This window comes from Penicillium expansum (genome assembly GCF_000769745.1).
Source record: "Penicillium expansum strain MD-8 chromosome Unknown contig294, whole genome shotgun sequence".
NCBI lineage: Eukaryota > Fungi > Ascomycota > Eurotiomycetes > Eurotiales > Aspergillaceae > Penicillium > Penicillium expansum.
In genome coordinates, this window is record NW_015971224.1 from 163,954 (window position 1) to 179,820 (window position 15,867).

General features: G+C 48.8%; 5 protein-coding genes across 5 annotated transcripts; all 5 read left to right on the forward strand.

Annotated features, from left to right (window-relative positions):
- Positions 1 to 205: 205 nt before the first annotated feature.
- Positions 206 to 1,094, forward strand: PEX2_087140 (uncharacterized protein; the record flags this gene model as incomplete). Its single annotated transcript, XM_016745984.1, has 2 exons — positions 206 to 479; positions 826 to 1,094. The coding sequence occupies 2 exons, from the start codon at positions 206 to 208 to the stop codon at positions 1,092 to 1,094; spliced, it is 543 nt and encodes a 180-aa protein (XP_016601589.1).
- Positions 1,095 to 2,835: 1,741 nt separating this feature from the next.
- Positions 2,836 to 6,672, forward strand: pkcA (protein kinase c; the record flags this gene model as incomplete). Its single annotated transcript, XM_016745985.1, has 10 exons — positions 2,836 to 3,226; positions 3,322 to 3,588; positions 3,651 to 4,238; positions 4,297 to 4,692; positions 4,750 to 5,018; positions 5,079 to 5,184; positions 5,242 to 5,806; positions 5,868 to 6,069; positions 6,134 to 6,539; positions 6,611 to 6,672. 10 exons carry the CDS (start codon positions 2,836 to 2,838, stop codon positions 6,670 to 6,672), a joined length of 3,252 nt encoding a protein of 1,083 aa, XP_016601590.1.
- A 990-nt stretch (positions 6,673 to 7,662) lies between these two features.
- Positions 7,663 to 9,582, forward strand: PEX2_087160 (uncharacterized protein; the record flags this gene model as incomplete). Its single annotated transcript, XM_016745986.1, has 2 exons — positions 7,663 to 8,208; positions 8,311 to 9,582. The coding sequence occupies 2 exons, from the start codon at positions 7,663 to 7,665 to the stop codon at positions 9,580 to 9,582; spliced, it is 1,818 nt and encodes a 605-aa protein (XP_016601591.1).
- A 593-nt stretch (positions 9,583 to 10,175) lies between these two features.
- PEX2_087170 (MATE family efflux transporter) lies at positions 10,176 to 11,662 on the forward strand (the record flags this gene model as incomplete). Its single annotated transcript, XM_016745987.1, has 2 exons — positions 10,176 to 10,802; positions 10,862 to 11,662. The coding sequence occupies 2 exons, from the start codon at positions 10,176 to 10,178 to the stop codon at positions 11,660 to 11,662; spliced, it is 1,428 nt and encodes a 475-aa protein (XP_016601592.1).
- A 211-nt stretch (positions 11,663 to 11,873) lies between these two features.
- PEX2_087180 (tubulin-specific chaperone D) lies at positions 11,874 to 15,850 on the forward strand (the record flags this gene model as incomplete). Its single annotated transcript, XM_016745988.1, has 6 exons — positions 11,874 to 12,116; positions 12,186 to 14,688; positions 14,747 to 15,029; positions 15,082 to 15,426; positions 15,493 to 15,658; positions 15,713 to 15,850. 6 exons carry the CDS (start codon positions 11,874 to 11,876, stop codon positions 15,848 to 15,850), a joined length of 3,678 nt encoding a protein of 1,225 aa, XP_016601593.1.
- Positions 15,851 to 15,867: the final 17 nt, after the last annotated feature.

Consider the following 15,867-nt stretch of genomic DNA (forward strand, 5'->3'; position numbering starts at 1 on the left):
TCAGACTATAAATTGAACAACTTTGGACTAGCCAAGAACTCAGGTCGAGTCTGTATCTCGTGAACTTCTAAAATGTCATGAATTACAGTGCTCAGGTCCTTGGTTCCTATCAAACAGCACTAATAATTACTTAGACACACCGCCCTTCGGAGACGCCTCGCACGGTTGTCTATAATTTTCATGATCCGCATCTTTGCAGCGTACAATGACCATGCCCAGGGGTCCTAATTCAACTAATGGACGCGTCTCCAAGACCTGTGTCCTTCTCCGGTCGTTAAATGGGGCAAATATTGCCGCGTTGGAACGGGAGATTGCCACACCCGATGATCAAGTACAGCACCAACTGAACAGCCCTCCGACTCGTCCAGCTCGTGTAGCTCCCAATACACTTGATGATGTACAAGTGAACATCCTTGTTGAATGGATTCGGCAGGAGAAGGAGCTCTTCTGTCTTCCTATGGGACCCCTCATCACAACAAGTGCCAGCCAAATTATTAACAACGATGGGAATGAGGCCACTAGGCATGGGTTGATCTGATCGCTTCATCGAACGCCTACCAGATGACCTAAAGCCGTCCAAAGTGCGATCAGTCAAGAAAAAGCGGATCAATGCATCCGATCAAGAGACTTTGAAGAATTGGTATCCACGTCTGGAGGCTGTGGTTGCCAGTGTTTCCCCAGGAAGTATCTATAATTTCGATGGCACAATCTTCTAAATTGGCCTGGGAATGAAAACTCGAATGGTCGTTACCAGCAGCGATAGGGAATCTGGCCCTTATCAAATAAGAACCTACTGTGAATGGATAAACACGATCGAATGTATAGCCGCCGATGGGTGGGCGGCAGATCCATTTATCCTTATTCAGGGCGACCACTATTTCGACGAGTGGTTGACCTACGAAAGAACTCCCGATGGAACTGGATTCATGCTGAACCCGGGCGGCCGGGTTAGCGAGAAGGCTGCATGCGAGTGGATCGGGTCTTTCCATCGCCAGACCAAAGATCGCACTGCAGATGGCCATCCAAGACAAGTCAACCGCTTTAAGAGCACACGCCCACCGTGGCGGCAGATGCTCAACATGATGGATGGCTAGATTTCATCTCAAGGAGAACTCAATGTGTTTCGTATGCTACTAGGTATTGAGATTATTGAGGTCGGTAGGAACAAAAGGCATAACGCGGGCCTTAAATGCATGACCCCACTAAGGATGCATAGCTATACCCTCATCAAAGAATACTCGCCTACATATGTTTATTGACAAGCAGAGTCCAAATGCGGTCCTTGTTCCTTATAAAACAGGAAATTTATCTTGCGAGGATTCTCCAAATACAGCGTAGCATTGACCAACAGTGACACAGGCCCAATAAGGAAGGTGGACTAGTGCCCAGGTGGACGCCAAGCATACTCTTATTACTACGATTGGTTTGTTTAGATCTCATCCACGGATGGTTATATGCGGATGTTATTAGCGAACGAATGATAAGCCATAGCTAGTCATTGCATTGCATGGAAATTCGCTTTGGGGTTCAGCTCTCGATAACCAGTCCAGCGTAGCATGTATAGCCCCCGACGCTCCGAGAAAGGCATTAAATCCATGGTCTGATGCCTGCCATACGGATAACGAATAATTTTCTCTCGAATGAGATTATACTCTAGCGGTTAGGGCGGACAATAGACAAACCTCACCCCTGCTTCATACTATTTATTGTCTTAATCTGGGGAATGAGCTTGAATTTTGCCAAGTTTATATATTTTACCGTGAGGGAGTTTGTTCCTGAGATCTCTTGTTGGGCTGATAAATGTATGATCTTTAGAATGCGAGGTCTATCCATGAAATAATCGGGCCCAGTCTGCGTGATAATGGTACCTAGGTAGATGTAGGATAAATGCCCTATGTATTCAATCGCTTGGAGCCTTGGCCTTCATCATGTGTGTATTGGTGGTGAAACCAGTGACATCACCAGTTTTAGCCGACAAAAAGAGAGAGATGACCAAGTCATCAGATACGAAGACCTCCGGAGTGCATCAAAAGAAACTAGGATCCCTTATTATTCCTTAATGTATGCAGTAAGGGGTATGTGGCACGATTTCTGTGGCCGATGAGAAATTCCTGACAAAGCGGTGACAATTCCAATCTTTTACAATCTTATAAAGTGAAGTAACAAGCGCGTTGAGACCATTCCGGCTGTCGATCACTGTTGTCAAAGGGTTTGGAAGTATGAGGTGTGTCTTGCTACACGATGTAGTGTACTCCGTCCGTAGATACATCTGTAGATACATCTGTAGAGACATAGGAGTATGCCCGACTTTGGCAATCCGTAAACAGATATCATTAGACTAATATGGAAATATATATACATATATAATATATATAACATATGCAACATCAGATATACTACGGATCTAAAATGATTTAATAAGATTCACATGTTCATATTTAATGACTTCAAGTACTTTTCGCCACTGCCTTATCGGAGGTGCGTGGTAGTACGAACCTCCCCGTAACTCCCTGGACTTCTTTCTTGGGTCTACTCCATCGGGTAAAAATTAGAGGGCTCTCTTTCTTTTCACCTTAACCAATTTGAGCCTTTCCTCTGTTTTTTTTTCTTGGCTCTGGCTTTTATCAATTCAATCTCGGCTGTGAATCGACTGGGCGATCGTCGCGGGCAGTCTGTCTCACATTTTCCGAAGTGGCATTACCCGCGCCCGTTGCGCCCCTTGTCAACAACAGCCCCGCGAATCCTCTCCCACCAACAACCCACCTGGATCTGGCGCAAGCGCACCCTTGAATTTTGAGCCAGCCTTGCTCTTTGCCCCTCGTCAGACCTGCCATCATGGATGGGGACGAGCTGATCGCCTCGGTCTTCCGCAAGATCGAGCGGGAGAAGGCCCTCATTACCGCTGCCAGTAACATGCGGCAGTCGACCGACAATCCCCTCGTGCAACAGAGAGTCGATGCCAACATCCGCGATGGCCGCAAAAATATCGCTTACCTGGAGGAGAAAATGAGAGAATTACAAATCCGTCAAATGAATCAGGAAGGTGGCTCACCCGGCCAGCGTGGAGGCCCGGCCCCCCCGCCCAAAGACCACGGATACGCTGGGGAGCAAGGTGATGGCCACTACCCTCAGGGTGGTGCTGGCTCGATGCCTTCTGGTGCCCCATTCGCTGACCCCCGACCTTACGCTCCGATCCCTAAGGCGAGGCCCAATTACACAAAGCTAGGTACGTTCTTCTATACCGCTCCTGCCAAACCCTTCGAAAAATGCTGCGCTGAGCTTAAATCTCTTGGAATGCTAATATGAATGGCCATGTCTCAGATCTGATCAAGTATGACACTCCATACCTCGGACCGAAGATTCAACTCATGCTGTCTCAATTGGAGTTCAAGCTGAGCGTAGAAATGCAATATAAAGCCGGTATCGAAAAGATGGTCCGGCTGTACCAGGATGAGGGCGACCGGAAGAGCCGAGCTGACGCTGAGGGCCGTCGCATTGAGAGTAACCAAAAGATTCAGCTTCTAAAGCAGGCGTTGAAGCGATACGAGGATCTTCATGTTGATATTGAATCCGCCGATGCACCAGACGGTATGAAAACATGGCAATTTGTCTGCGAGCATAATGCAACATGGTTACTAATCGGCGTGCAGATGAGAGTCTTAGCGCCCCGAACATGCGCAAGCCGCTGACCGGTCTGCTGACGATGCGCATCCATGGAGTCAAGGACGTGGACCATGCGGCCAGTTCGCGATTTTCTCGAGGACCGGAGACATACATTGTCGTCAAGGTTGAAGACACGATCAAAGCGAGAACCAAGGCCACCCGAAACGATAAATGGCTGGACGAAAGCTTTTCTATGGATATCGATAAGGCAAACGAGATCGAATTGACTGTCTATGACAAGTCAGGAGATCGTCCAGTACCGATCGGTATGCTTTGGGTGCGCATTTCTGATATCGCAGAGGAGATGCGTCGTAAGAAAATCGAGACGGAGCTCAACGCATCTGGCTGGGTATCTGCAGATAAGATGGGCGATGGCGGATCTCCTCGACACGACCACGCCGGCTCTCCTATGGGCTCTTCACATGGCCCTAGCCCCGGAGGACGCCCGGGCACCTCGGGACATGGTGCACATGGACACCATGGTGGCGAGAGCTCAAATGCTCCCCCGTCTGTGACGATTGATTCATGGTTTGCCCTGGAACCGGTTGGCCGAGTTCAGCTTCAAATGAGCTTCGGTAAGACTAACTTGGATCAACCCTAAAATAAGCAGCCCCATGTGCTAACTGGATATAGCCAAACAACTGAAGGACCGCCGTCCCTTTGATATTGGTCTTAACCGTCAAGGTGCCGTGCGTCAAAAGAAGGAGGAGGTTCACGAGAAGCAGGGTCATAAGTTCGTCACCCAGCAGTTTTACAACATTATGCGATGTGCACTGTGTGGAGAATTCCTCAAGTATGCTGCCGGTATGCAATGTGCGGACTGCAAGTACACCTGCCACCGCAAGTGTTACTCCAAGGTTGTCACCAAGTGTATCAGCAAAGCCAACTACGAGACCGATCCGGACGAGGAGAAAATCAACCACCGCATTCCCCACCGATTCGAAGGCTTCTCCAACATCTCCGCGAACTGGTGCTGCCACTGTGGCTATCTGCTTCCGTTTGGACGCAAAAATGCCAAGCGCTGCTCTGGTAGGCATATCACTGACATCGCAGCTTATTTCTAGTTTATGCTGACCTCTTTTATAGAATGTAGTCTTACCTGTCACGCTCAGTGCACTCACCTTGTGCCCGATTTCTGTGGAATGACGATGGAAGCCGCCAACCAAATTATCGAGACATTGATTCGCACCAAGCATCATAACAAGTCTGCCTCTGTTAGTTCTGGCCTCAGCAACCGTACCCTCCGAGCAGGCGGCCCGCCGCAGCCCGCTCAAGACAACGCTGCCCTCTCCTACCCCCAAAAGCCGATGGAAGGACCCTACGGGGTTATTCCTAGACAACCCTCCGCAGAAGCGGTAAGCGCTGCCACTAACTCCTTCGTGACCCCACAGTCACCAACTGCCGTTACTGCACAGGCTGCACAGCGCCAACAGATGGCACCGAAATCGCCCACAGGACCTGCCGCCGCCGCCGCCGCTGCCGCCGCAGCTACCGGGCTCCGTAGCCCCCAGCAACCCCCAAGTATGCAATTTCCGATCATGCGTTGAAGAGAGACTCTTGGTACTAATTAAATATTAGCCGAAATGGGCCGTCCCATGCCACCACCCCAGGCACCTGCGCAGCCTCAACACGCCCATTACGACCCATCCGCTTATGCCAATTTCCCGCAACAGCCTCCACCCCAGGCTATGCAGAAGGTGCAGCCTGCGGCTTATCCAATGGCGCCGCCTCCTCAGCCCATTCAGCAACCCATTCCCCAACAACAGCAAGTTGCATCTCCTATCAAGGAGGACGCTGCAGCGCAGGCAAAGGCTCGCATCGGATTGGATCACTTCAATTTCCTTGCTGTTCTCGGAAAAGGTAATTTCGGAAAGGTCATGTTGGCTGAGACAAAGAGCTCCCGCAAGTTGTATGCCATCAAGGTGTTGAAGAAGGAATTCATTATCGAGAACGATGAAGTGGAGAGCACCAAGTCCGAGAAGCGTGTTTTCTTGATCGCAAACAAGGAACGTCACCCATTCCTTGTCAACTTGCACGCTTGTTTCCAAACTGAAACTCGTATCTATTTCGTCATGGAGTATATCAGTGGTGGTGATCTCATGCTGCACATTCAGCGTGGTCAATTCGGCCTCAAGAGGGCACAGTAAGTACTATGCTTAGTATTTGCCCTATTTCGGGGAGTTGGAAATGCTCACATATTTTAGATTCTATGCCGCCGAGGTCTGCTTGGCACTTAAGCACTTCCACGAGAACGGTGTCATCTACCGTGACTTGAAACTTGATAACATTTTGCTGACCCTGGATGGTCACATCAAAATTGCCGATTATGGTCTTTGCAAGGAGAACATGTGGTATGGTGGCACAACAAGCACGTTCTGTGGTACTCCTGAATTCATGGGCCCAGAAGTAAGTGGGATCAAGTTTGTTTGTGTCTTTTCGAAGTGCTGATGAGCTAATTTTTTTGTTATAGATTTTGCTGGACAAGAAGTATGGACGGGCTGTGGATTGGTGGGCATTCGGTGTTCTCATCTACCAGATGCTTTTGCAGCAGTCTCCGTTCCGTGGTGAAGATGAGGATGAAATCTACGATGCCATTCTTGCCGACGAGCCTCTCTACCCCATTCACATGCCTCGTGACTCCGTGTCGATTCTCCAGAAGCTATTGACTCGTGAGCCCGAGTTGCGTCTGGGCTCCGGTCCCACCGATGCTCAGGAAGTGATGTCTCATGCCTTCTTCCGCAACATCAACTGGGATGACATCTACCACAAGCGGGTTCCCCCGCCATTCATCCCCACAATCAGCAGTCCCACCGATACCAGCAACTTCGACCAGGAGTTCACCAGTGTGACTCCAGTCCTGACGCCTGTTCAATCCGGTAAGATCTTTTGGGCTTATTGTGTGTTTGCTGGAAGATGAACTGTAACTGACCGATCCTTTTTTATTTAGTACTTTCGCAAGCCATGCAGGAAGAATTCCGTGGATTCTCTTACACTGCTGACTTTGCTTGATTTCACCGATGTGTGATCGGGACATTTATTGCTTGCTTGGACACCTGTCACGAGTTGTTGACGAGGGTGTCAATTCGGTTCATACGGGGTTTAATGCCGACACGTCTGGTTTTTTCAGGGCGCCGCGGGTTTTCCGCCCTTTCCAGCACTTCTTGCTCTTCAAATTGCTTCAACATACCCAAGCGCAGTTTCGTTTAAAGTGCCGGTGTAGACCGGACCTCACTGACATGCTTCGACCACCGGATACCCTGGTTAATGAAACCTCCAGGTTGCTTTTGCTTTCTCGATTCCTTTGTGTGTTTTTCTAAATTGCTTGCTCTATTTTTCCCTTGAGTTCTTTTTTTCTTTCCAAGTTTTCCTTCCGACTGGTCGGGTTTATGACTCTATTCTATGTCGGGCATTTGATGTCCAAAAAAGGGGGAGGGGACGGGTTGCCGTATGGGAATTGCGTGAAGTGGTTCCGAGAGAGTTTGATGAGAGTTTGATGAGAAATGACGAAGTTTGAAGATCTATGAAGATAGCGTAGGTCCCTTCAGGGATTCCTGCGCGTTATGTCCAGTATTATGTCCTAGTGGTTCGTGGCATGGAGAGAAGGAGATACAAATACGAACTAATCCATCCCATCTCTTCATCTTGTCGTTGGATCATGGTTTTATATGTATTGGGCACATGCATACATGGATAGATGCACATTTGCAGATCAAATCCTGGGATGCGCCTGCTCTTTTCCTTTCCAAGTCGAGGGATGCCCTACCTTGCTCCTTCCCAAATAGTTCCAAATAGGAAGCTAAACTTCGTGTGCCTTCCTCTCTTGCGAAACCACGTACACGTCTCTGTTTATCTTGTTTACCCTTGACCTCTGCTATTCTGCTGTTCTTCTCTTCTTCTCTTCTTCTCTTCCAATTCACGACATCGTTTTAACTCCACTGCCCAGCCAGCCTCTTTTCTTTGTTCCAGAAATAGGCCAAGCTACCGATGTCTATTCCAAAGATGCTGCCAAAAATTAAACGCCTGTTTCGTCGGGGCTTTCGGGCCTTGAGTAGACCTACCGAGACCGTGCCTTGGAGCAACAAAGAGAACCTGCCCTCGGGCAACAAAGAACTCTCGCCCCCGGGCAACAAAGAACACACCCCTCCCTCCACTCCAAAGGTGAGCCAACAGACATCGAGCTCCCGCCCCATCAGAAGATGGCTTGAGAACGTGACTCTCCCTGTCAATGGGTCTCTCATCAACAGGGTGCGACCCAAAGTCGATAATATCGACTTTCACATCAACTTCTCTAGTTCAGAATCAAGATCCACTCCAGCCTGGTTCAACGACACTTGGGACAACGACCCCGAGATTCAACGTTTCCTGTGGGAGTACGAGGTTCTCCACGCCACCAACTCACATCCTTCTCCCTCTCCTGGTACCTCGGTCCTGCCACAACCGGCGGTTGCAGCTCCTCCCCTCGACCATCCCGAGGAGCCGGCAAGCTTCTCATCGCTGAACACCATGCCTGACACGGTTGTTCAGCTGAAACAACAGGGTCAGCTTGTGAGTCTTGTCTTTATCATAGCTTATCATATCACTTTAACCTCGTTTATCTCTCTCTCGCCAGTCCTCTTCTCACTCACATCTTACTAACTTCCACACCAGTTGGCCTCGGCCCAAAAACGGGCCTTCTTCCCTGATGACACGGAGTCCCATTACCTGGCTAAGCGAGTTAAACTCGAGCCAGAGGGATCTGCGACAAAGCGCAAGCGGCCCGAGGACACTGATGTCAGTGAGGACGACAATTGGGACTCTGATCCCCCCACCTCGCCTGAGTACAAGATTTCCAGTGCGAGTGATGGGGGTGGTAGTGATACCAGTGGCTCTGCTTCCTTGCCATCCGCGAAGCGAGTGAAGAGGGCTGCTTTTCATCCCTCTGCCAGTAATGGCCGCCCGCTGAAGCCCAAGGCCAAAAAGGCCAAGAGGAAGAAGAAGAATATGACATGGGATTCGGATAGGTCAATGTCTGAGCCAAGTGACCTTGACTACGAGAGCGAGGAAGAATACTTTATTCTGGCAGGGGAGCGCGACGATGAGCTACTCAATAATAAGCTGACCCGAGAAAGGGCAAAGCGCCTACTTGAAGCAGTCGAACTTCCCCAAGGCCACGACCTGTCACCAGACGAACAGCGGACTGCCCATCAACTTCTTGCTCGTGGCTGCATGCCAACCATTCACAGACACTGGGAGAAAGATTTCTCCACCCTTCCAGAGTCACTGTTCTTTTCTGGAAAAGACGACGAAACTCAACGTAACGAATCTCACTTTGTCCTTGAAAACAATAAGTGCTCCGAGTTTTACGCGATTCGGGCCTTTCAAGAGCTTTTAAAGATATGTGGCAATGTGAGGGACTACTGCAATATTCTTGACATCGGTCCTGGGATTTACATCAAGAAGTCGATAGAGAAATACCTGCGCTGGGCATTGAGCGACGCCGGTGTCAGAGTCCAGCCGGAAACACCCCCTGTGCACATCATCTACTGCCAAAATCAGGACGAAGAGCCAAAAGAAGCCTTTAGCAAGGTTGCTAAAACATTAGAGAAGCTATCAAATACCTGGCAGAGCCTACTTGCTGCACCCCATGACGGCGAAGCAGCCTGGCCGGCATTGATGGGACTTGTTCTCTGTGGACCTGTTCTTTCTGTTATTTCTCTTGACACCAATCCCAATCCTCAAACCCAGACACAAGGAATCAAGTTCCTAGGTCATTTCGACCTTTCAGATTTTGATAATGATGTTTGGAACACCCTCGCTGTCGCGATCATCGTCATGCACATCAAAAGAACTGTGACCAAACTTGCGAAAGCCTACGATCACAGATTTGTGGCCTCGATCGTTGATGACCCTGCCATGGGTTCCCCAGATCTTGATCATTAATTGCCATCGTGTTAAGGATCTATGAGATTCTTTGGCCGCAATCACTTTTGGCTTGCCACAAAGAACTCTTGAAATATATATATCAAATAAACCACTGGGGAAACAATTCCTCTGCTCCCTAATCGAAACACTGGGTTCAATTAAACATGAGACTCCCTATCATAATCATTTCAAGGTTGATATGCATGTCTTTCGGTGATGGTACGATTTTTCGAGGAACCCTCATTGACAATTTAGCGTGTGAACTTTGACCCATGTACAAGTAATTTACTGAATGACGTGCTTTGACCTTTTCCTATACGTAGAAATGTAGATGATAATAGGTTCACACCAGGTACGAATGCTCATGTATGCTAGTGGAGCTCAGTACACGCGTGAAGCAACCATTGCCAACGGAAGTGTCGCGACCAATGTAAGGATTGATTTGCTCGTCACCTCTCCACTTTTGCTGAATACTTGTTTCCCCCATCTGTTTTTCAATGATCTTCGAACCATCCTTGTCATTGTACTTCGATGAGCTCAATCTAAAAAACAAAAAATTGTGTTGTTGGGAATCAGGAGATCCCCCAGCGCCCTAAAAAAAATATTGCACGATGATCTCCGAAGACCAGGGGACCACGGAATCCTCCCCATTGCTGCGCGACATCGACCCAGAAGCAGCAAGCAATTCCAAGAAGTCAGGATGGCGACAAGAATTAGCAATTATCTCGCGATACTCTGCCCCGCTCATGATATCGCTCCTACTTCAACATGCATTGACCGGTTCTAGCATCTTCATGGTGGGCCATCTGGGGAAACGAGAGATCGGGGCCGTGAGCCTGGCCAACATGACTGCCCAGATCACTGGATATTTTGTCTTCCAAGGACTAGCAACATGTTTGGATACTTTATGTCCTCAGGCATATGGCTCAGGAAACTTAACCTTGGTCGGTCTTCATGTTCAGCGACTGACCCTTTTCATGCTCGTCCTCACAATCCCAATTGGAGCTATATGGTGGAATGCGGATCAAATGTTTCTCTTCCTTCTTCCGTCCGAATCCCAGGAGACGGCTCTTCTCGCAGGGCTGTATCTGAAAATTGCCATCGCCGGCGCTCCCGGCTATGCTTGCTTTGAGTCCGGAAAGCGATTTTTCCAAGCACAGGGATTGTTCAGTGCTAGTCTGGTAGTTCTGTTGATATGTTCTACATTGAACATTTTCATGGGCTGGTTATTTGTTTGGGTATGCTATTTAACATTGGAACTCCTCCGAGCTTTTTACTGATATCCATTCTGTTCTAGAGACTGCAATGGGGCTTCATCGGTGCGCCTATCGCTGTCGCGGTCGCAAACAGTCTCCTGCCCGTCTTTCTGGCAATCTACGTCATTTTCTTCAAGGGCTCCGAATGCTGGCACCCCATTTCTGCCGAGATGTGGCGCGGCTGGGGTCCAATGTTGCAGCTTGCCATCCCGAGTTGGCTAATGATCGAAGCGGAGGTCCTCGCATGGGAAATCATGACCATCATTTCGTCCCGGCTAGGTGCGACCGAGCTCGCAGCCCAAGCTGCTATGTCGACTCTTTCAGACTTTGCGTTCCAAATCTCGTTTTCCATCGCTGTTGCGGGTGGCACACACATTGCCTATCTGATCGGAGCAGGATTCCTCCAGCGTGCGGCAACAGCAGCTAAGGTTATGGTCCTTGCTGCCTTCGGGGCTGGTGTATCAAATATGCTTGTGCTTCTTGCTCTCCGGAGTGTTATTCCGGGCTTATTTAGTGATATCGGCGAGGTCTGGCACTACATCTTCTTTCTGCTTCCATTGGGTGCTGTAGTTCAAATCCCCGATGCCGTGGCTACTTCCCTCAACAGCTTGCTGCGCGCTGTGGGACGACCAGATCTCGGTAGCTATGTTCAGCTCTCGATCTACTACCTCGTGGGATTGCCCTTGGGTATTGCGTTCGCGTTTGGCTTGGATTGGAGCATTTTCGGGCTATGGTGTGGGATCCTTATCGGTCAGTCGATCATTGTGTCGATCGAGGGCTTTTATTTCTGGAAAATGGTGGATTGGGCGAAGGCATCCAGAGAAGCGGTAGAGCGGATGTGATTATGGAGCGAGCTTCTCAAGGGTGAGACCGCCGAAACAGCTTCAGACGCTACAAAATATATCATATACACGATGAATATAACATATTCCTTTCTCTCTTATCTACCTGTAGACACAAGAAGAGCCCATATGGGCAAAGAATATCTAAAAAGATATCTAAAAAGACACCCAATGAACGAAATGAGAAACTTGTCATATACGCAGGCGTCACATGACCGGTCCCGCTGTTGACGCTATTCCCAACACTGCAATCCTCAAGACGCACTGCATCAACCATTCCATCATGGATGCCGCCGAAGATCGAGACGTGAAGCTTCAACGGGCCTCTGGGGATTTGGTGTCCGAGTTTTCCGCAAAGCTGCCCTCGCTCTTGTGGAGAGCCCAAACTGGCACTCCCCTCCGCACCCCACGTAAATGGGCACCGGTCACCAAAACAAATAAGCTTGTCAGCCTTGTAAGACAGCACCACATAGTTCTCTCTCTTGACTATATTTCTGTGCATATTTACTAATGATAAATATAGCTTGAACCCTTTCAAGAGTGGCCTCAACTCTTAGATCCACATTTGCAGACATTGCTGCCTCCTTTAGTGGACGCTTTTCTAGCATATCTGATCAAGCATCGCACTCAGTATGGCTCTGTTTTGGCGAAGTCATCCCAGACAGGAAATATGTATCCCCTGCCAAGAGCCATTTGCAGGTTACTTTACACTTTCTGCAAAGTCCGTGGCGTCAAAGTGATTAGTAGGTTCTTGAATAATGAGCCGAAATATCTTGATTCAATGCTTCGGGCCTTCATCGAATGGGATGCGGTCCAGCCATCTAATTCTGGAGAACTGGCCGAATCTGAAATCCAGCGACTCATCTGGGAAGAACGCTATGTGATGCTGGTCTGGCTTTCACATCTTTTGCTTGCTCCCTTTGACTTGTCATCTCTATCATCAGATAACATTCCGGTCCCTTACGACAATCTGCAACAGTTGACTTGGTTGCCATCTGAGACTCCTATGCTTGCCAGGTCACTTCTTTCCTTGTCATTGCATTATATTGGTGCGTCGGGCAAAGAACGCGAGGCAGCCACAGCACTTTTGGCACGGCTGGCTTTGCGTGGAGACATGCAAGCTCTCGGTATGCTTACAGGTCTGACGAAGTGGGCATTTGCTGCAATCCAGCCGGCGGAGAATGTCGAATCGCCCTCTGTCTATGCCTGTATTGGGGTCCTCACATTCATTGCCCGCTTGTGCGCATCAGGTCAGGTAGAGGACTTTGCGCCCTTGATCAATTATGTCTTCCAGCAGACCCTCAGTGTATTTCAAGGGAAGTCTCCGGTATCTGTGACAATCCAGTCTTCGGCGTTGGCCAGAAAGATCGTTGTCAAGATCCTTCGCAACATCACGGTCATGGCCTTATCTTTAAGTGAGCGAGGTGATGCCCGCATCACAGATGATCAGTTATCGACCATATTGGAAGATGCAATTGATCATTTTTTGGTCTCCTTGGCCGACAAAGATACACCTGTGCGATTTGCCGCGAGTAAAGCACTCAGCATTATCACATTGAAATTAGACCCAGAAATGGGAACTGAGGTCATCGAAGCGGTCATTGGCTCCCTGGGAGAGAATATCCTCTTCGAAAAAGACGATGGCTCCCTCGTGACGCCATTTGAAGCACGGAAAATTGGCACACACGCCCTTAAACGTAATCTTAGTGCAGTCGATGCCCAGCGATGGCAAGGATTAATCCTGACACTGTCACATTTACTTTTCCGCCGGGCACCTCCTATTCACCAACTCCCTGAGATTCTTCAATCCCTTGTGTCTGGTTTGGGCTTCGAGCAAAGGTCTTCTACTGGTGGCTCCGTGGGAACTGGTGTACGAGATGCCGCATGCTTTGGTATTTGGGCCATGTCTCGAAAGTATACAACTCGAGAACTCCTGGCGTTGCAGCCCCAGGTAGTGGCATCGCAATCTGGCCAGAAAGAGGTCGATGTTCTGCAAAAGCTGGCTGTGGAACTCATCTGTGCTGCCTGTATCGATCCATCTGGGAACATCCGACGCGGGTCGTCTGCTGCGCTACAAGAGTTGATTGGTCGCCATCCTGATACCATCGCGCAGGGAATTCCTCTCGTGCAGGTTGTGGATTACCATGCCGTTGCACGACGTTCTCGTGCACTAATTGATGTTGCTAAAGCAACAGCGTCTCTAGATCAGATTTACTGGAGTCCACTTCTGGACGCTTTGATGGGTTGGAGAGGTATTGGTTCTCCGGATGCCGAATCAAGAAGACATGCGGCCAAGTCCATTGGAACTTTGAGTACGCAGGAGCTATTCAAGACTATGAATCTGGTCCTGGACAAGTTACTGCAAATGTTCTCCAGCATTTCTCGGAATGATGTGGAATCACGGCATGGCTGTCTGTTGTCTATTGCTGCCACAGTCGATGCTTTTACTTCCCAATGGGAAGAATCAGCGGGGAAGAGAGATACCCCGGAAGCCAGGGCTGTTTCTTCTCAAGTGGCCAATATCTGGGATATCTTTGGTTCTGCATCAAGCCCTACCGATGATGACTTGACCTTCCAGACTTCACGCCCTGAGCTGACAGCGGAGGCATCATCTTGCTTGATCTCCTCGCTCTCTCGGTCTACCATCACAACAGGTCTGGCTCGGCCTTTAGAACCGCTTCTGAACCGAACACTCCAAATTCTGTCCCTCTGTGTTTCTCGAAGCGATGATGTCTCGATTGAAACATCTTCAACCGCCTTGGCACATCTGTTTCCTCTCTTATCGCCATCAAAACAGGAAGAAACCGTGCGTACTTGGTTCTCTCATCTCCGTACTTCATGGAGATTGCCAGCAGGTCGCGGTCAAATTCTAGCACTCGGTACAGTGTTCAAACAACTCGGAGCACAAAGTGATGTCCAAGAAGACATCGTCACTGAGATTCTTCGTTACACCGGGAAGGAAGAGCTCATCGAGAAACGAGTTGCTGCTGTCAAATGCTTGGCCACTAGTATCTTGCCCTATATGGGTATGTTCAATATCTCTTCTTTACTGGCTGGTACAAACATGGGCTAACAAAATGTTAGCTGCCACCGATACAATTGCGAGCAACTTCGTCGAATTCTTGAATGATTATACCACTGACAGACGAGGTGATATTGGATCTCTTATTCGAGTGGAGGCAATCCAAGCAGTCGGCGTTTTGCTTCAGAGACAATCGGACGCAGCATCACGCTCACCACTGATTCAAAACTTAGTCGGGTGTCTTTGCCGTCTTGCATGCGAAAAGCTCGACAAAGTGAGACTCCAAGCATGGCTTTCTCTACAAGACTTCTGGGAATCAGCAGCGGATCTACCCCCACTTGAAAAGTAATCAATTACCAATAAAGCAAACTTCTAAAACGGATGCTAACAGAAACAGAAAATTCGAGCACTTCAGTCATGTTTCATCACAGGAATACTTCGCTCAGCTACTTACTCTGCACGATATTGAGTGGCTTCGGCTTCCTTTGTTGCAAGGACTGGCTACCTCTGCTATCTCAGGAGCAGAAGGTCTCGTCCGAGCATCTCGCTCAGCTCTGACCCAGTTCCTCAATTCCCAAGCCGAACCACGACGCCAGGAGATATTGATGATATTTTTGCAGGATCTCTCCACAGTACTGAGTGACAACCTTCAAGATGACCGTTTTGCCATTCCTGCCGTCGAGTTTGTTGCATTTTTAATTGACAGCTACATCCCTGTCATCCCGGAAGGCTCAGATGCAAGGTTTGTAAACTCGTCTTCTGTTGCTTGTATATCTACATCATCCTCTAACATTTTCCTTCTCTCTAGTTTCCGAAAATTGTTCACGCTAGTCCAGAAAGCACACTTCAGAACTGCAAATATAGCTCGATTGGAAGCTGCAGTCAAAGTCTATGCTGCATTATCAAGGATTGACTCGTTACGAAATGGTGTTTTGAAAAAGATGACTGGACTGCTTTTACATCCTTTCCCAAGGGTACGTTAGACCTCAAACTTGTAGATTTATGGTATTAACAGTTGGCTATCTTAGGTCCGATCAAGCACTGCGGAATACCTGTTTGTTATGACAGATTCTGAGATTGTCAAGTACGAAGATTGGTCTGCTTCGCCTAAACAGTTGAAGGATCAGGTGGATAATTTGAAGGTCACTTTTTCTCTGGAGGGATAGACAACAGTTCCATAGAA